The 19,678-nt window shown below is 40.3% G+C and overlaps 2 protein-coding genes across 13 annotated transcripts in view; one reads left to right on the top strand and one right to left on the bottom strand.

The window, feature by feature from the left end:
• Positions 1–8,394, top strand: part of dip2ca (disco-interacting protein 2 homolog Ca) — a 179,505-nt gene extending 171,111 nt beyond the window's left edge. For all 6 annotated transcript variants that reach the window (XM_030402170.1, XM_030402168.1, XM_030402167.1 and 3 more), the window contains 6 exons: positions 1,730–1,791; positions 4,390–4,447; positions 4,533–4,607; positions 4,783–4,957; positions 5,447–5,570; positions 5,806–8,394. In XM_030402170.1, coding sequence (XP_030258030.1) covers positions 1,730–1,791; positions 4,390–4,447; positions 4,533–4,607; positions 4,783–4,957; positions 5,447–5,570; positions 5,806–6,058 — 747 coding nt within the window. In that variant the 3' untranslated portion in view covers positions 6,059–8,394. The remainder of the gene's footprint in view (positions 1–1,729; positions 1,792–4,389; positions 4,448–4,532; positions 4,608–4,782; positions 4,958–5,446; positions 5,571–5,805) is intronic.
• Positions 8,395–9,618: 1,224 nt separating this feature from the next.
• The window catches only part of zmynd11 (zinc finger, MYND-type containing 11), a 30,510-nt gene continuing 20,450 nt past the window's right edge, over positions 9,619–19,678 (bottom strand). For 5 of the 7 annotated variants that reach the window (XM_030402028.1, XM_030402031.1, XM_030402032.1 and 2 more), the window contains 9 exons: positions 19,435–19,522; positions 18,887–18,942; positions 18,626–18,703; positions 18,277–18,395; positions 17,665–18,001; positions 17,155–17,232; positions 15,481–15,759; positions 15,203–15,388; positions 9,619–15,087 (listed from right to left, as the gene is read on the bottom strand). In XM_030402028.1, the coding sequence (XP_030257888.1) occupies positions 14,965–15,087; positions 15,203–15,388; positions 15,481–15,759; positions 17,155–17,232; positions 17,665–18,001; positions 18,277–18,395; positions 18,626–18,703; positions 18,887–18,942; positions 19,435–19,522 (1,344 nt within the window). In that variant the 3' untranslated portion in view covers positions 9,619–14,964. The remainder of the gene's footprint in view (positions 15,088–15,202; positions 15,389–15,480; positions 15,760–17,154; positions 17,233–17,664; positions 18,002–18,276; positions 18,396–18,625; positions 18,704–18,886; positions 18,943–19,434; positions 19,523–19,678) is intronic. The other 2 variants (XM_030402030.1, XM_030402034.1) reach the window with 1 other exon arrangement.

Genomic DNA, 19,678 nt, shown 5'->3' with positions numbered 1-19,678 from the left:
AGAATGTTTTTTCTCCTGAAAATTGTTTTTCTTGTGAAGTTTCTTGCTCGGTTTCCAACATGAACAGAAATCTGACATGTTTTTTCCTGAAACTGTTTTGTAATTTCAAATTTCCTCCTGAAATTCTTTTCTCGTGAAAAATCTGTCTTTTTTACTCAGTTTCCTATGTGAAAATAAAATCAGAAGACATTTTTCAGGGGAAATTTTGAATTTAATTTCTGTTCATGTTGGAAACTTCACAAGAAAATCCCCCCAAAATTTGGAAAACAACTTTTTTATTTGAGAGGCAAAAAAAGATTTTTTTGGAACAAAACTAAATTTCTCTTGGAAAAAATGGAAAATAAAACAATTTGGGGAATTTGGGAATGTCAAGACATTTTCTGGAGAAAAAAGATTTTTCAGGAGAAAACAACATTTTCAGAAGGAAATTTAAAATTGCAATTACATTACATTTTTTTCATGTTGGAAACTTCACAAGAAATACAATTTTCAGAAGAAAAATGACCTCAGGCAAAATAAAAAGGAGATTTTTTTTCATGCGGGAAACAGTGTTTATTTTTGTAAGATTAATTTTGACCACAAGAGGCTGAGCTGCATCACTACCACATGTTCTAAATGGGATTTAAATGATTCATGTTTTACAAAAAAAAAAAATCTTGTTCCAAAACTTTTTCTCATTTCCAAGTTCTCATTCATAACCACAGGAGACGAGAGGAAAAAAATTCTTCACTGCCCTTCAGGGCTTCTGTTGAACCACCTGCAAGGACTTAAGATGACTTTAATGTTGCTGCTTTCTGGTGTGACCGGGTGATAAATTCCAATAAACCACTTCTCCATAATTTCTCATCAGTTCCAAACATTTTGTCAGTAAATCATTAGATATTCTTCTCCTGGTGGAGTTTCAAAGGGCGGTCTACTTTAGCTGCTCATGTTGATGATGCTGTCTGCCGGTTTGTGCTCTGGGTGTGGGCCTCTGACTCCCAGCATGCCGCGGTGCGTCCGGTGGTGGGCTCTGCAAAGGTTTTAATCCCGAATCACCTCTGAGAGAGAAAAGGGGGAAGGAGGGATGGTGGAGGAGGAGAGAGACGGGTCGGAGCGAGGTCTCTGTCTCCTTCTTTTTCTCTCTCTCTTGATTTTTCTTTAATTTTTTCACTCTCGCTCTCACGTAGTACGAAACATTCAGCAGATATCTACAACATGTGTAGATCAGACGCAGGACAAATCATTTTTAATGGATTGTAGTCGTTTGTTTGTTCCTGTAGTGTCGATATGTTTAATGTGATCACTCATCTACGTCATCATCACCTCTGTCTTCTGTCTTTCTTCTCCCTTGGTTTGGTTTCACTTTCCCCACTTTCTTCCCTCTAAAATACTTAATTTTTCTGTTTGCATGTCGATCAAGTTAAATGTGATTTACAAAGGTTTTCTTTAATACTGGGATTTATTTGTTTTTTTTTTAATCTGTGTTTTGTTTTGCTGATTTTCATCTAAAATCATCCCACTGCTGTCGCTCCCTCATCGTTCTCCTCACCGTTTGTCTGTAAATGAGGTTTTGTTGGAGAAGCTTTAACGTCTGCTGTCTCTGTGAGCACTAACGCACGAGCAGCAGCAGCAGCACTGCAGCCTGGTAGAGGTAGAGGTAGAAGTCGTAGCAGCAGAAGAGGTTTCTGTCATGTAGTTGTGACTTCGTGTGACGCTGCAGTTAACTGTTGCTGTCGCTGCTTCTCAGGGCACCTCAGGACCCGACCCCACAACTGTGTATGTCGATATGAGAGCGCTTCGGCACGACAGGTGAGTTCAACAAACAAAACCACACACCTGAAGTCGTTAATTCACAGCTTTAAATGATGGAAGCGATAAAAAATCCTGCCTTAGCTGTTACAACCAGTCTGTCGGTTAAACATCTTGATGACTACTGGACAGATTTTTTGATTTTTTTGATCTTTTAAACACATTCATTGTAATAAAGATAATGATTCTTAATGATGGTGCAAATCCTTCGACCTTTTTCATAAACCAACAGGTGAAAATTTCCACCAGTCCATCTTTCAAATTCATTATAAAATTGAAATTACAAAAAAACAAAAGAAAAACATTTTCAGGAAAAAAATCATGCTTACAGATTTTTAAGGAGGAAAAATGAAATTTCCAAAATACTTCAGGAGAAAAAATGAAATTTTCAAGCAAAGAAAATAGTTCAAATAAACATTTTGATTACACATTTTTTTAGGATAAAATTCACCCCCAAAATTTCAGGGGGAACAAAAATTTCAGGAGAAAAATCGTAATTACAAAATGTTTAGGGACAAAAATTTAAATTAACAGAAAAATTCATGAGAAAAATTGAAATTTGCAAGCAAAGAAAATAATTCAGGAGAGAAAAATTCATGAGAAAAATTGAAATTTTCAAGCAAAGAAAATAATTTAGGAGAAAAAATTGAAATTACCCAAAAAATTCAGGAGAAAAAGAAATTTCAGGCCAGAATTTTTTTCAGGAGAATAAACATTTTTCTGGAGATATTTGAAAATACAAAACATTTTCAGGGGAAAAATTGAAATTACAAAAGAAAGAGAAAATATTCTGGAGGAATAAAAAATGTCCAACTGAAATTGATTCAAACTTCCAGCAGTCCATCTTTTAAATTCATGACAGGAGACCTCTAAACGAGGGCGTCGGGCAGCACTTTCCAAACGATGGCTCGACAATAAGAATCATTTTACCATCGCTGCTACACTCACACAGTCGGTGTGTGTTGGTCCTGTGGGATCTGCCTGGCGAGAGCTTCATGAATGTGAAGCAGCAGGTTTTTTTTTTTTATGAACGAGAGTTCAGCGAACCCTCAGAATAAATAAAGTATTCAGTGAAAGATGCTGATTCGAATGCACGATCCGTTCTGCAGCTGAGAAACCGACGCTCCGGCTGTTAAAAGTTTGAATTTAATGAGGAGCTGAAAGTTTCCTGCAGACGACATCTCAGCCCGACCGAGTCTGAGTCACATCTCATGCTGGGTGACACCATTAATAGAAACTCAGGAGGCTCCAGAATGTGTTTGGGCCCAGAGGAGAGGTTTCTGAACCAGCCCGAGGTTTGAAAAACCGCCTCGAGGGCTCAACATTAGTGTCAGACTTCATGCCTTCAGCTGTGGAGACACCGTTTGTCTCCAGGCAGCAGAGATGGACAACAACTCCTGGAGGACGAGCAGGACTCCAATTTATTCAGATACCTCCTGACGCGGCGGTCAGGTGGGATTAAAGTAGCAACACTGAGGCCTCTTCAGCTCAGCCAGACTCCAGCTCACTGTAGAAATGTAAATCTGAACACATCACAAGCCCGAAAGTTTCCAAGTGTGTCTGGGAAAACTTCACTTTCCTGTCGTCTGATCGAGCAGATCATTACAGCTTCAGCCTGCGACTGCTCTGCTGTCGTTTGTCCTCCAGAGAACACGTCTCAGTCCTGCTGTGTATAAAAATAACTGTCAGCAAGCGTGATGACATGTAATCACCGCTGATTCGAGCCCGTCTGTGTCTCCAGGAGACGCTCTGTAACCCGACCCACCACTTCTGTCAGTTTCCTTCTGGGATCAATAACTTTTCTTTTCTTTAAACTTGAGAGGTCTGAACAAAAGTATTTGTGTTTTTGCAGAGTTTCTTTATTTCATCACACATGCGGATTAGATCAACAGTCTAAACATTTTTGGTTCCCTACAGAGTTTTCCTTCAACACGTTCTTGTTCTTAAACCCACAGAATGGGTCAGAACCAGTGACACCAGAATAACTTCATATATCACCGTTTCCTAAACAGAACGACTGCAGCAGGGGAACTGGACCCTCGTCGTACGGCTGCAGTTTGGTTATGAAATCTAAATAAATATAATATTTTATTATTAATATAACATCATGAGGAGGGACGGTTTATTTCTCAAAAATTCCAGAAGAATTTATTTTTTCATGTTGAAATCTAATGAAAAAAAAAATATTTTCAGGAGGGATTTTTTTCTCATATTTGTTTTTCCATTGAGAAAAAAAGAATAAATTCAAGGGGATTTTTTCTTTCACCTACAAAATCAGTTGGATGTTGTTCATGTGAAACTGATCGGGGAAAAATTCCAGGACAATTTTGTTTTGAATTTTATTCCTGTAATATATGAAACTGGAAAAATAAATACATAGATAAATACATTTGTCATGTGGGAATTTTTTTAAATGTTTGTGTTCGAAACCAAATAAGAAAATAATTTCAGGAGGTAAAAAACCTAATGTGTGACTGACAGATCAGAGACAAACTCTCCTCAGATCTGCCTGGTAACGACTACTGTTGCAACTACGATGTGACCCGGAAAGGTTCTTTATAACTTTAATGTTGAAGCTGCAGCCGTTTGTGTCCGCAGGGTCCGGCTGGTGGAGAGGGGCTCACCACACAGCCTGCCTCTGATGGAGTCTGGGAAGGTGAGGATTTGTTTCTTTCTTTAATCTTTCTTGTTGTTAAAATGGTCAAATAACACAAATGTTGATGTTTGGCTCCTCCCCTCAGATTCTGCCAGGGGTTCGGATCATCATCGCCAACCCAGAAACCAAGGGACCAATGGGAGAGTCGCACCTGGGCGAGGTGTGTCTGAGCTTCAGATCCCTTTTTACCTGAGCAGAGATCATGACAACAGCAATGTGTTTATTATTAATTTATCCATTATGTACATGTATATAAAGATAAAAAGCCTCCATGAAAGCAAACGTTGTTGTCTATAGAAACAGTATTTCCAGGATTTCACGTTGTGCGTTTGCAGATCTGGGTGCACAGCGGCCACAACGCCAGCGGTTACTTCACCGTGTACGGAGACGAGGCGCTGCAGTCGGACCACTTCAGCTCCAGGCTCAGCTTCGGAGACACGCAGACCATCTGGGCTCGGACCGGATACCTGGGCTTCCTCCGCAGGACCGAACTGACCGACGCCAGCGGAGGTGAGGCCTTCGAGATAATCATTTAGTATCTTCTTCGACAGAACATTGTCCTGAGCTGATGGTCACAGAGACTCAACCGTTCAGACTCCTAAACAAAACCTGAGGTCGTTCTGACCGCAGCAAACTGAGACGTCGACCTGCGCAGGAAGAAGCGCTCTGATCTCAGTTTCAAAGTCTCAAACTGTTCAGTCGTGACGACTCGCACTGGCAGCAAACTCCTCAAGGCCACATGAAATATTTAAGACAGCTGTCAGAGCCGAACCATCACCGGACCTGCGGCGGGTCTGGACTCATATTCTGTAAAAAGTTTGGATTCACTTTTAGTTTGTTATTTGAGGATTTGTTGAAAGTGTTCTGGTCAGAAAAGAAGCACAAAATGTGAACATTTGTTGGTTTGTTTTATCCTCCAGATCCATGTGGTGTTTTCACTGTGTTGTAACCTTCTGTCAGAAACTTAAAGTGTGTGTGTGTTTGTGTGTTTGTGCGTAGAGCGTCATGACGCGCTGTACGTGGTCGGCGCTCTGGAGGAAGCCATGGAGCTGAGAGGGATGCGTTACCACCCCATCGACATCGAGACCTCCGTCATCAGGACGCACAAGAGCATCACAGAGTGGTGAGAAACGACAGAGAGCGGACGCCACTTCTGTCCTCACCAAGAGTCACCAAACTTTAATCATGTTTCCGTTTAAATGTAGGAAAATGTATCAGTTACTGATCCAAACTGTTAAGTTAGAATCGCTGCTAAAAGTTTTCCGGCTCCTGTTTTCCTTCAAATCTTTGAGATCCAGAAGTCTAACTTGCTGAACGCCATGTTGTTTCTTCTTCTTCTTCTTCTGTGGTGGCTCCAGCGCGGTGTTCACGTGGACCAACCTGCTGGTGGTGGTGGTGGAGCTGGACGGCTCAGAGCAGGAGGCCCTGGACCTGGTCCCGCTGGTCACCAACGTGGTGCTGGAGGAGCACTACCTGATCGTGGGCGTGGTGGTGGTGGTCGACATCGGCGTCATCCCCATCAACTCCCGCGGCGAGAAGCAGCGCATGCACCTGCGCGACGGCTTCCTGGCCGATCAGCTGGACCCCATCTATGTGGCTTACAACATGTAGCGCCCCCTGGTGGCCCGACGTGAAGGTGGATGAGGGATTTATCGAGGAGGATGCAAAGACGGTCAGCTCCTGAGACTGAACGAGTAGAACCGGAGCTGTGAGGCCGAGTTTGTGGCACGACAGGAGGAAGGAGGAGACTTTTTTGCCCTGAGTTTCGTCTCTCAGGCAGCACTTTCTCCCAGGCTCGGTGGGATTCGCACTCAGCCTGAGAGGAAGTGCAGTCGCCCCCCGTCCAGAGCAAGAAAGTCAAAGTCCGTTTGTGTCGATCGTTTACTGAAAAGCGTCAGGGAGGCGGCAGAAGAGGACAATCGTTAACGTAGCAATCCGGGCGTTTTAAAATGGCGCGTCACTCTATATTTTCCCGTTAAAGTCGGTTGTTTTAAAATGTTTTGTTGGTATTTTAACATGTCCTCGGAAAAAAAAAGTGTAGGCTATTTTTTTGAAAAGGATATTTACACAAAAAAACAAAAACAAACTGTGGCAAAAATGATATTTTAGGTTTTTACGATATCAAACCATTAAAGAGCGAGATATGTTTTGATACGAGGGCGGAGTCAGAGCGGGCGATCGCAGCCGTCCGTCCGTTTGTTTCACCGCCAGGTACGACACGTTTGTTTCATGTTAGCCTGTTGGGTTTTTTTTTTGTAAGTGTTACATTTTTTTGTATCATTTTCTGAACCGTCCGTCACATCTCAGCAGGAGATCAGCGTGCTAACTTTCATAAACAGCTGCAGCCTTTAACTCCGTTTATTTTTCCGTACAAAACGCGCTTCGACCGAAGCGAACGCGACGCATTAATCCATATCATGTAAGTATGTACAAAAAGAAACTGATTTAATTTATTTTGTTTCTCTTTTAGAAGTATATGACTGAGACGTTCAAGAATGTTTTGCTCTTGAATATTTGCTAATATAAAGAAACAAAAAAGGCGTTGTATTATCTGGAGTGAAGCTCGCTCGCATCAAGCATATTATGGAAAAAATAGAAATATATGATTATAGATTATATTAAGAGATGAGTGAAGGATTCACAGCAGACAGAAGCAGTTTGACACACAACGCTTTTTTCTTTTTAAAATCTGCGTGTTGGTCTGAAATGTTTTCGGTCAAAAGGAAAAATTGCGAGTGAAACTTTGAGGAGTTTGATTCCACGTGAAGAGTTCTGATCCAAAAACACCCAGAAAAGGAAGATTTACACCAACTTTTATTAGATTACATCTGTAAAAGGTTTGAGTAGAGACTGTTTTAAACATTGTTCTTTAAATTTGGTAACTTGTGTCCTCAAATTAAAAAAAAAACGTCCTGAATTTCTGCCAAATCGTAAAAATTCACCCACAATAACAGATTTTTACCTCTTTTTCTCTCTTCAGTCATTCAGAAATATAAAGAATTCAGATTTTTTTTAACTGGATAAAATCAATAAAGTTTTTACACTTAAGTAATCTTTCATCCAGTTTGAGCATTTTAGGCGACGTCAAAGACGATTCCAGCAGCGTTTGATTTGCTTTTATCGTATGTTTACTTTAATTTACTCATCAAACTCAAACAAATTTTAAAAAATAAAAAAGCTGAGAGAATTTGTCTTTTTTTGGGGGGGAGAATAAATCTGTCGTTTCTGCTGAAATATTATAACAAACACGATTTTATGAAGCGGGTTTACGGACAAACATAAAAACAAAGCTCAAGCAGAGATACATTTGTGACAAAAGTAGCAGCATGTAATCTGATAAACTGATTCCAGGGATGTCCCTCAGTGGCTCAGTTGCATTGTGGGTAATGTAGGCTCCAGGTTCCGCTGTATGACTCATTACAGACAACAGAGAGCAAAATCGACACAGAGGAACAACAGATATAATTGTTTATTGCACGTCTTCTTCTTCCATCTCAGAACCTGTAGCCTACATTACCCACAATGCAACTTGAAGGCATTGTGGGTAATATAATGCAGGCGGAGGAATAGATTACATTTTCAAGAGTGTGAATTACTGAATACACGGAGGAGAATTAGAGATATTGGTGATTTAATTTAAACCTCTGCTGCCCTCTAGTGGTCACCAGGAGGAACTAGAATAAACCCAATGACCCGCACTAGAGACTTTGGATCAGAACTCTTCAGTCATCACGTCCATCAGGACACAAACAGGTTTTCTGATCTTGTAAAAAAAAATGTTATTAATAGGAATGAAACTCCTCAGTTGAAACAGACCGACAGCAGGACTGGATTCTTTTTCTTTGAACACCTCCGGCTGGGAAAAAAAAAAAAAGAAGGTGAATCGTCATCGAGCAGCCGGTAACTATTGTAAATATCAGAGTCAGAAGTCCTTCATATTTTTACATGGACCGATCAATCAGGGCTCATACAGTGATGTCACGACAGGAATATAAAGACTGAAGCAGGAGGCGGAAGGTGAAGGCGTTTTAACCCGGAGACCCTTTAACTCATTACAGAGGTCAGAGGTCGAGAATGTTTCAACACACGAGGAATTTTATTTTTTTTGGGAAAAGAAAAAAAAGCACTTTCTTCACCGTTTGTTTCTTTTTCTTTTATCAGCAAAATGTATGTTTCCCCCCAGTATGTTTTTTTTAACGGTTTTAAAAAATGTCTTATTTGAGTTGACATAAAATCTTTCAATTAAATAAATATTTCAACAATTTTGACAGAAAAAACAAACAGGTTGTCTGCGTATTTCTTTATGTTTTCATGTAAGTTTAGAGCCTGAAATGTGATTTTTTTTTTAAAAGTGTAATATAGTTCCAGAAAATGTCACAGTATTTATTTTATATTGAGTTCTGAAAGTGTCTCAGATGTTGAATATGAAACATTTTCTACAGATTAAGATGGAGTTTACAAACAGAACTTTTTACCAAGTGAATAAATTAGTTTGTTAAAAAACAGCTGCTAATGAGAAACTAACTGGAAAATAATTTTGATATTCAGAGTTTAAACAATTCAGCAATCGATCATATACCATCAAAATATTTAGGCTGTCAAACACTTCACCACCACTTCAAATACACCAACAACTACCAATATTTGTAAACTGAACAGGTCTCAGATAAAAAGTTCTCAATATATATGCTCTGGTTCTGGAGTGCGATCATTTGCACCTTTTTGTTTCTTTGTAAACTAAATATTTTGGATTTTAAGCCGTTTAACATTTAAAGATGTCTCTTTGTTTTCTGATATTTAACAGACAAAAACACCTGAAGTAACCGGAGACAAAAAAATTAAACCTGGTGTAGTCCAAGTATCAGGAAAGCACCAAGATCCCAAATCGACTTGACAAGATATTATTTTGACACTTTTTAAAGCTGCTATCTTCACTGTAGCTGCAAAGCTAAAAGAGTTAGCGCGCAGCGGACTAAAGTGCGTGAAAATAACGTGTTTACAAATCATCGCTCCAGTTGATACACAGAACGCTGCAGCTCTGTTTTGCTGTGAAGCTCCAGAAATGTTTTGTGGAGGAGATGATGGCTGAACTTTTACTTTTAGGTGAACTGTTCCTTTAATCCAAAGCTCAGTCATCATCAAAAAAACACCACAAGATGAAAACACAGGAAACTTGTTGATACATTTATTTCCTCCATGTTAGCACATAGAATATATTTATATACATATTGCTAGCTAAAGCATCAAAAAAAAAAAAAAAGAAAAAGAACGTCAGGAGCATAGAAAATGTTAAGCCACAATTAATAGTTTACATATTATGGACAGAACAGAAGATGACCTACAGGAGGTGAGAACAAAAGAACTTCACTCTGGTTTTATTCCTGGTACAAAGTACATGAATACTCTGTAAGTACAAGTACTCGCACAGTACGATGAACTCAAACACTCCGGGATAAGAGCAGCGGAAAGTCGGGGCGACAATCTGATTTTCGAGCTAAAAACAACTTCAAAAAAAGATGCGATTCAGCTCAACTGAAGTTCCAGAAAATAAAAAAACAAAACATCATTGTCACTTTGCGTTACTCTGAGGGAGTGCAACCGTGTCTTTTCTTACATGAGGAGAAAATGAAACAAAAAAAAAAGGAGCTGTATATAAAACACACACCTTTTTTACTCATGCAGTTAAAAAAAAACCAGAGATACAAACCGGAATGACGTCAAAAACGTTTTAAGGAGAAAAATAAAACAAAACAAAAAAAGAAAAACTTTTCACGCTGAAATCTGAACGGCTGGATGGACGAATATAAAATCAGTCAGAGCGAGGAGGTCACACGTGTGTCGCCTTCAACACGCGAGACGGTTTTTTTTTTTAGGGACAACATGCAATTTATTTGTCTTCAACATGACGTCAAAAACACACTGAAGTATTTCCGGGTACATGGAAAGGTGCGGCGTCGTTTTAAAACAATTAAAACACAAAACATACTGAAGATGTCACAAAGCTCAGAGTGTTGGGGGGGAACAACAACAGAAACCAGAGCTGATATGATAACAGTTGTACATTGTACAAAACTAGAACTAACAGTCATTGAGAATCGCTGTGAACACAGACAAAAAAACTGCTGAAATCTTCGTGAGTCCATTTACAATGTACATATAATATGAGGGAGGAGATATCGACAGAGTTTATTTACACGTAGTGCAATGATGAGAGAGAGAGAGAGAGAAAGAAAAAGACGGCATGTTTGACCTTTAAGCCTGCAGATGAGAACCGTGAGAAAACAAGAGAACGTCCACCAGAAACAAATCAACTCGTAAAAACAAATAATGAGAAGTGGGAACGAACGATGAGCTGCGGCAGACTGACGGTCAAACGGGAGCTTAACTGTACAACAACATGTTACATCTTAAAGTGATACACTTAAATGAGTTTCCAGAGAAAGACTCAAGAGACGAGTGAGGGGACAGCTACCGTAAATTCTCTAATAGTGGGGCATTTTTCTTCATCCAGCTGAAACACAGATGTACCAACAAGTATTATTTGTGTATCAAAAGCTCCAAATCTTCCTCCAATTGTGTTTTATACCGCCGCTGAAAATAATCTCAAATAGATGCACTTTATCCTCCTGTTTGTTTGATAAAAAACTGATGAAATTTGATTTAATTTATATATTTGTGTTGTGTTTTTGAAAAAAAAATAATTTACATCTGCAGTAGGAACCAAAAGGCTCGGAGCCGTCAGGAAGGTTTGGGAGAAGAACCAACACTCAGATTTTTCTGGATGATATAAAAAAAATACAGAATTAACACCAGCCTTTTGCTTTCATCTTGCTGTTTATGAAACTCAATACTTCCTGTACGTATTTCACAATAAAAGCATTTCATGGTCAAAGGAAGCGATTACTAATAATGTCCTAATTCCAAAAATACAAATACTGAGCAGGTTTTTAGTCTGAAGAAAATAATAACTGATTTGTTTATTGCAACAATTTCGATGACTGATCAATTCACATATATATAATTTATTGTACAAACAATCGATGGTTCCAGCCTTTTTAAATGTACATAATTTAATTTTTCTTGGAAAAGTCTGGCTACATTGTTTCTAGCGTGATATTCACTTAGACTGTCGTCAATCCTATTCGCCTTTGGATTCAGTGATTGAAACCGAAAGCTCGTTTTGATTTTATGAAAAAAGTAAAGTATTAAATCTTTTGTTTCGTCTTTGTTTGACTTCCACAGATCCTGTTGATGGATGTCAACTAACATCTGGTGCATACGGTATATAATGTGTATGTATTGCGGGATTGGCACACACAAATCCTCTACAGTGATGAAGGAAGTTTTGAGTTTTCATTCACAGCAAAATAAAAGCAGCAGGACTTCAACACAAATACTGTAAAAATAAGAGGAGTTGGATAAAACAAGCCTGGTTCACCCTTTAGGTGTATAAAGGCCGTGCTGCCCACTGTGAGAGAATTTACGGTATTTCATTTGTCACATTTTTACAGAAGCACAAACTGATAAAAGGTAATCTGTGTGTAAAAAAAAAGAAAAAAAGCGAAGCGTCTTTACAGAGTAACTGAAGTATTTTCCTCTGTTCAGTCAATCTTCATAACTGAGGAAACAGTCAACAAACTTTAAAAGTGTCACAAAAATCAAACACTGGCAATTTTATTGCCCCTTTGAAAAAAAACAGATTTTCCAAGCACCATATTTATACACCATCGACACTCGACATCCAGCGCAGGGAAAACGATAGAAAAGATTAATTTGATCTTTCACATTTGCATAATGTTTTATATTGGTCCATCCGTCGTCACTGCTTCTTTTTTTTTACTCTTTTTTTTTTATTTGTTTTACTGTAATGATGAAAAAAGACAAACTATGAAACTATCAACATGCATGTAGCCTTAAAGAGGATGAGAAAACAAAAAGGAGAAACAGGCACTGACCACCAACTACAGTATAAGCAGTGAAAGTCACTTCAGGATAAAAAAAGAAAAGAGTTTTCGAGTGTACATCACTATAAAAAATGACACCGACAACGCTCGGAAAAATAATTGTTTTTTTCAGCTTGTAGGAGAGCGTGGAGGAGGGAGGACTCACCACATCTTCTCAGGTAGGTTCAACAAAATGTTGGAATTTTTTTTGGCAATATTACAAGCATTTGGGTTGTTAAGAAACTGAAGTGTGCAAAAAACTGTCAAATCATTGATCCTCTCTCTAAGACCCTGTTCAGACGTGGTTTTAACATGCAGTGTGTATCGAGTGATAAACTGTGATTGGTTCTTCACTTTCCCGTTTTCCCCATGTGCAGTTTTATTTAAACAAAGGGAGGAAGAATGTAAAACATTTGCCGAATTTACAAAAAGGCCCACATAATTAAGATTTTGTCACTGACAGCGTTTCACAAAGTTTATAAAGTTTCACCGAACTCAACAACTCACAAAATTGAGCGATTTTTAAAGGGAGTCTGGGTTCTTTCTCCACAGGTGATAAAGATGGAGCCTTAAAGACAGAAATGAATGTACTGCATTTAATGCCGAATTTACAAAAAGGCACCAATGATTTCAAATTTGTTCACATTTATTTTTAAAAGATCCTCGTCGGTCAACAAGTCTCAAAACTGTGCAATTTTTTAAGGGAGTCTGGGGACTTTCTCCACAGGTGACAAAGATGTAGTTTATTTTAGTTTCTGTTTACTGTATTTGTAAAAATTGACGTGTTTACCGTCAATAAAATGTCATCTTCATTCTTAAATTTAGTGTAAATCAGTTGAAACAGTGTTCAAACAGCTGCTACACATCGGCAGAAAGCGAGGCTGGTACAGCGATGCTTCGACAATCAAACACTTTTTCAAGGAAACAAACAACTTCTTGTTTTTCATTTAAAGCCGAATTCACAAAACGAGCCAAATAATTAAAAAATTGTCATAGACAGCGTTTCAGAAAGTTTATAAACCTGCTCCTTACTTAACAACTCATAAAATTGAGTGACTTTTAAAGGGAGTCTGGGGACTTTCTCCACGGGTGACACAAAGTTTGCCTATTTTAGTTGCTCTTTACTGTATTTTACTGTTTAATGCTGCCACAAACTGACACTTTTTAAAAGGTAACAAACAGCTTCATGTTCTGCATTTAATGCCGAATTTAAAAGAAGGCACCAAAGATTTTGAATATGTCGTCGCTCATTCTTTAGAAGTTAATTCTTCTTCTCATGCTACAACTCTCAAAATTCTGCAATATTTGAAAGGGGGTCTGGTGATGTCTCGGTTACAATTTCAATGGTTTGGATGGATCGGATCCCCCAGGATGGATGTTAACACAAGGTCTGAACAGGGCCCAACGATCCAGCTCCGTCAAGATCGCCAACATGTCCTCAATTGTAAGAGATTATAAAACTTTTTCCCCATCATCACATCCATCTATTATGTATAACCGCTTCTCCTTTTGCAGGTTGTTGGGAGGCTGAAACACTGAACAACCATCCACGCTCACATTCACACTGACGGGGAAGTTTTAAGAGTCGCAAATTAACCTGCGTGTCTTCAGAGGAAACCCACAAAAGACACCTGGAGAACATGCAAACTCCACACCATGCCAACCTTTTAGTATCCGACTCGTAAAAATTTCAGTCCATTTGAAAAAAGACTCCAAAAATGTGCATAATAATATTAATTCTAATAATAATAATAGTAGTACATGGAAGATTTATTTTGCCGGCGTCTTTTAAGGCCGACCTCGTGACCCTGTTCCCAATAAGTGACTTTAAGATTTTTTTTTAGGTAGAAATGATAAAAGGTGCTATCCACCACAATAGTTTCAAGAAATAAAACGAAATAGAACAAAATATATTAACGTCTGTGAGCCATGTCATCCGCTATTTAAGATCTTATGCAGTTTTTTGTCATTTTTTTAAACAGGTTTTCTCTATGAAAGCAGAGCTCGCTCAGCGCTGCGATGGTACTTACAGTATGGTTTCTCTTGCAAGATCGACGGTGTGTGTGTGTGTTTGTTTGCATTTACAGTAAGAAAAGTGATCTTTGTTTTTAAAAATTCAGGTAATAAAATGTATTCAGTTAATGCTCATCTGTTACTAAACACTTAAATAACACATTCTCTGACACAAGCTCGTAATAAGCACTTCAGTAAAAGAAAAAACAAAACAAAAAATCCAAAGTAACGACACAAAATCATACCGTAACTCTGCATCTGAGCCACACTCTCGAGCAATCTGTTCACGATTCAGAGGGAAAAAAACCAAACAAAAAATAGAGAAAAATCAGTAAAATGGGTACATTAAATAATAGAAACAAAATGAAAAAAAAGGGGGAACAAATTGCTCTTTTCACGCAGAAAACATCGGGTCCACAAAGTTTTCAGGAAGGCAAGAAGAGAAGCAGGAGGGACGTGTGTGTGTGTGTGTTTGTGTGTTTGTTGAAGACACTGACTGACAGGAGGAGAGAGCCAATGGCGTGCTGTGTGGGGTCAGAGGGGGGAGGGGGCGGGGCTTGTTCATCTCTTCCTGCGGCAGGTTCGTTTGTGGTCGGCGTGCCAGTGCTCCTGCTGACACTTGATGGAGCAGTACGAGGTGTTCCAGCAGCAGTGGTACATCGCCTCCTCCTCACAGTTGTAACACTGCAGACGAGACAGTCGGTCGCATAATTAAACATTTACATTTTACTTATAAACATGCAGACAGGATCAGATCAGACGAGGACCTGGAGATAAAATGACACGGCTTGGAACTCACCCACTGCTTCTTCTTGGTCTGGGAGATGAGCTGTTTGTGTTGCGCCACCAGCTTCTTCACCTCCTCCACCAGCTCCTCTTTACACTTCTCCTTCACCTGCTTACACTTCCTCTCCATCTCCGCCTGAGCGCCGGTAACCGCCTTACTCACCGCCTGGCGCTTCTCCTCCTCCATCTCTGCTCGGAGCTGAAGGGACACAGACAGACGGGACACGCTGGATTTTTACCTGAAGCTCTCAAGAGATTCAAACCTCAACAACCACCAGACTTTTAACAAACCTTCTCCAGAGCCTCTCGGACCACCCGCTCCGTCTCCCTCTTGTTGTCGGCCTTCATCATCTCCTTGACGTCGTTGAAGACCTTGGTGTACTTCTCGTGGCACATGTTCTGGCAGGCGCCGTCGCTGTTGGTCTGGGTGCCGCGGTGCAGTGTGCGCGGCGACCCTCCGTTGGCCTTCTTGGTCTGCGTGGACACTGATAGTTTCTCTGGCTGCTGCGGCGCCGACGACACCGGGATCTCCTGACTGGAGCTGACCGCCTCCATCTCTGGCTCCGGATCCTGGTTCAGAGTAGAAAGGGGAAGATATCTTATATTTTACCTGAGCACAGACTGACTTCTGAATGGCCTTTAAAGACGTAGACACAATTTAATGCCAGCTAAAGTATTCAAATATGATGGAACACCATTAGGACTGTAACGATACACATATCGAAGCTGAAATCGCGACACTCAGATCCACGAACCTGTCTCGCGCTGTGAGAAGGCAGAATCGCGACACAACTTCCAGTCCAGATCAGCCCTATGAGCTGTAAGTAACACCACATTAACACCGCAGCGGTCGTTCGCCATTTCTCCACCGCTGTAAAGACGAACCGCTGCGTAATTCACACAGAAAGCCGGCGCTGCGGCTCCTAAAGAGACGTGACGGTACACGTCATGATGATGACGTGTGTGTTTTCAAGGGGTTTCCCCGTGTTTCCCCTGTCAATCAAAACCGACGGAGACAGTCTTCCGGGGTAAAGTTCACTGAAGTCTCGGTCTGGAGGGCTGACCGTCGCGGAGATTTTTTTTCATCAGAAACACTCGGTGAGGTAAAGTTTTTTTGCTGGTGACAGACGCTGTTTATCGGGCAGAAATGTGACGAGGAGTCTGTAGGACGGGTGGGAGGAAGGAGGCGTCTCCATGTACAGCTGTGGTATTTTTAACTTGTTGTCAAAGACAGTTACAGTTACTACGTTACCTTAGTTTGGTTCTGTAACGTTGTTTTGTGGGACATTTCTCTGTAATAAGTTGAGTGAGGGATCTGTGCAGTTAACAGACCATCAGATAGACACGCCCTCCACAATACTATCAGACAAGTTTTATATACATAAGTTATTGAAATGTTAGATAAATAAAATGTTTAATTTAGAAAAAAAAAAATCGAGGTTTGTATCGAGTCGTGGGTCAAAAATCGTGATACAAACCGAATCGTGAGTTTGGTGTATCGTTACAGCCCTAAACACCATAAGTGACAACATGACCCAGGATAAAGACAATAATCACAACTTGCAACCTTCCTCCAGCCCTGCAGATAACCTGGATGTTAGACCTTCACCAGCTTCCAGGAAACAAAACATTTAGCAATCAACAGCTACTTTTTTGCGAACATCACTTGTCTCAACATTTGTCTGAAAACCTCTTACAAAGACAATAAAGCTGATCGAGTAATACGAAGAAGGAAACGGCAAGCAGACAGATTAAGAGAGACGAAACCTTTTTAACGTTGTCACAAATCCTCTCACAAGGACAAGATTTCAGCTCAACAAAAAATCTGCAAATATGTGATATTTAAACACATTTTGACTAACTTATATCTAGAATAAACTAATATCAGCCACAGTATCTGCCAAGCTGTAACCAAATAAGACAATAAAAGTGTCCAACGACTCACAAATATTATCAATGACTTACACTCGCTTCTTCTTTGGGCTCGACCATTTGTGACCGGCGGCTTTTCTTGGCCTTGGGCTCCTGACTGCTGCCTTTGAGCTGGGAAAACAAAAAGAGGACACAAAGAAAGTTCTTTTTTTCTGCTGATTGATGATGATGGTGATGATGGTGAAATAAAGTTTACCATTCATAAACTGTGCACAATACCAAACACCTGTACGATGTAGTAACAATGTGCAGTCCAGCCACCAGGTGCCACTGCTCGCTGTATTAATCTCGACAGTAATTCAGTTTGTGGAATTTTATCATCAATATATATTTCACCTTTGTTTGTTGTGTTGCCCTTTTATTGATTATTTTTCCTCCTTTTTCTCTAAACTACGGCAGAACTGTGGTCTGAAATAAGCTTCATAACAATATGTGACAGATTAACTATGAATTAAATTAAATTGTGTCACTTTTGAAATAAAAACTGTAAAAATCTAGATTTTAAGAACAAGCCAACATTAAAAGAAGCGTCTGTTAACCTACATGTCGGACCTGCTCGTTGCTGGTGGAGGAGATGCTGGACTCGGCCTCGTCCGTCCGCTCCAGCCTCTCCGTCCTCCCGCTTCCCTCCTGCTGCTGCTGCCGCTGGTTCTGACTCTGACTCTGACTCTGGTTCTGGCTCTGGTTCTGGTTCTGCTGGAGATGCTGGTGTGGTATGTTGGCGTCCTCCATCTTCGTTTTCCAGAAGCGGCCTTCCTTCAGGAAGCGCTGATACATCTCCAGTTCCTCGCACGCCTTCTTCCAGCCGTTGCTGCGCTTCACCTGCAGCTGCTGGACGCTCACCTTGATGTCCTGGATGTTGTCTGCGGGGATCCACGCTCTGGTGGAGACAGTGCTCGACGTTAACCAAACAGGACGGCATCAGAATTTGTTTCAAGTTGTTTTAATAGTGTTTCAGTTACTTTTTGATAACCTGCTTTTACTTTTTAAGTTTTTAAGATTTTAATTGAGGTGATCTTTTAGCTCTGAAAGCGGTTTCTTCCATCTTTTTGTTCCTCGCTACAATCGAGGGTCTGAGTGAGACTGCCTGCTGAGAGACAATCAAACAGAGCAGTGATGTCGTGTGTTGTTGTGATGTCTGCCAGCTGTGCTCACCTCTGGTGCTGGTGGCCAAAGAAGCGTACGTCCACCTGGTTGTCCTCCCTCTGAAGGACTTTGGCCGGCCAATAGCCAAATCCTTTCATCTTGGCCCACACCAGGTCGTGGCTGGGGCTCTGCCGGGTGAACACACACACAAAAAGAAACCCGATAGAACAAAGACACGACCCAGAGGTGTATTTCTACCTGACAGTGACATGCGAATACACCTGAGCTTTAATCCACAATCCTTCAGATCAAACAACGACTCTCACAAATTAACAATAATAATACAATGACTAAAAACACAGTTCGGTCCACAGAAGCTGTACTTCGGTCTGTAGTTTGCAGGTGTGGTTGTACTCACACAGGGGTAACAGAACCAGTTGTCTGGCCGGGCGTTCGACAGGTAGAAACAGTTCTTACACAACAACAACTCATTCAACTGGAGGAGAAAAGAAACAGAGAGAGAGAGAAAGGAAAGGAGAAAAAAGTTCAGTGTTAATCATTCTGGATAAATTTTGACTCTACAAGAATTTAAAAATCAAAAGGAAACACAAAAATAAGCTCTTAAAATAACAACTACAGTAAAGCTAAATCTCACAAGAATAAACTAAAGCGTCGGTACCTCGTGGCACGTGTCGCTGAAGAGCAGCCGCGCAATTTCTGCCTGGTCGCTGTTAACTGCAAAACACAAACAAACAAAGATAAATCAAGAGTTCAGTCGATTCATATGTAAAAATATGTTTTACACTGAAGCAAGCAGCAACGGCATCATGATACGCTGGTGTGTCATTTCGTTAAGCATGATGGCGTTGTGGAACAAAAAGAGGTACAAATCAAAGTTTTTTTTTGCATGTTTCCACCTGTGAATCTGAAAATGTCTCAGCAAACTGTTTATAAATCATATGGACGTTGTTATAAAGTGCTGTGATTGAGATCTTGACCCACAATGCATCTTGGAAGGTGTCACATCACCTGTCTGGTTATCGAGGCGACTTTTCCACATTAAATTTCATGATGTTTTTGCTATAGAACTTCTATTTATATAGACAATAAAGGCAAACAAAGGGAACAAAACTGTCCCTTCATCGCGCCTTTTATACGGACTGCGAGGCAGATTAATGGCGCAATGTGAACCACACAGGTCAACATATTCACATGTGTACAACTTACCTCCATACAAGATGGCCGTGTTGTGGACAATCAGCTGAGCGTCTGCTTTAAACTCTTCAAACGTTTTATATTTTCCTTCAGCCAGGTTCTGAGACAGAGACAGAGGGAGAGAGAGAGAGAGAGAGACAGAGAGTCCAAAATATGGAGAGAGGGAGAAAGTTCGTCAGAAAAGAGGGGAATGAGTACAAAGAGGTCTATTCACATGCTGAGCCTATGTGTGTGTGTTTGGTGACCGACACGAGGG

This window comes from Sparus aurata, chromosome 21, assembly GCF_900880675.1.
Source record: "Sparus aurata chromosome 21, fSpaAur1.1, whole genome shotgun sequence".
Classification (NCBI taxonomy): Eukaryota; Metazoa; Chordata; class Actinopteri; order Spariformes; family Sparidae; genus Sparus; species Sparus aurata.
This window is presented reverse-complemented; position numbering and strand designations above follow the sequence as displayed.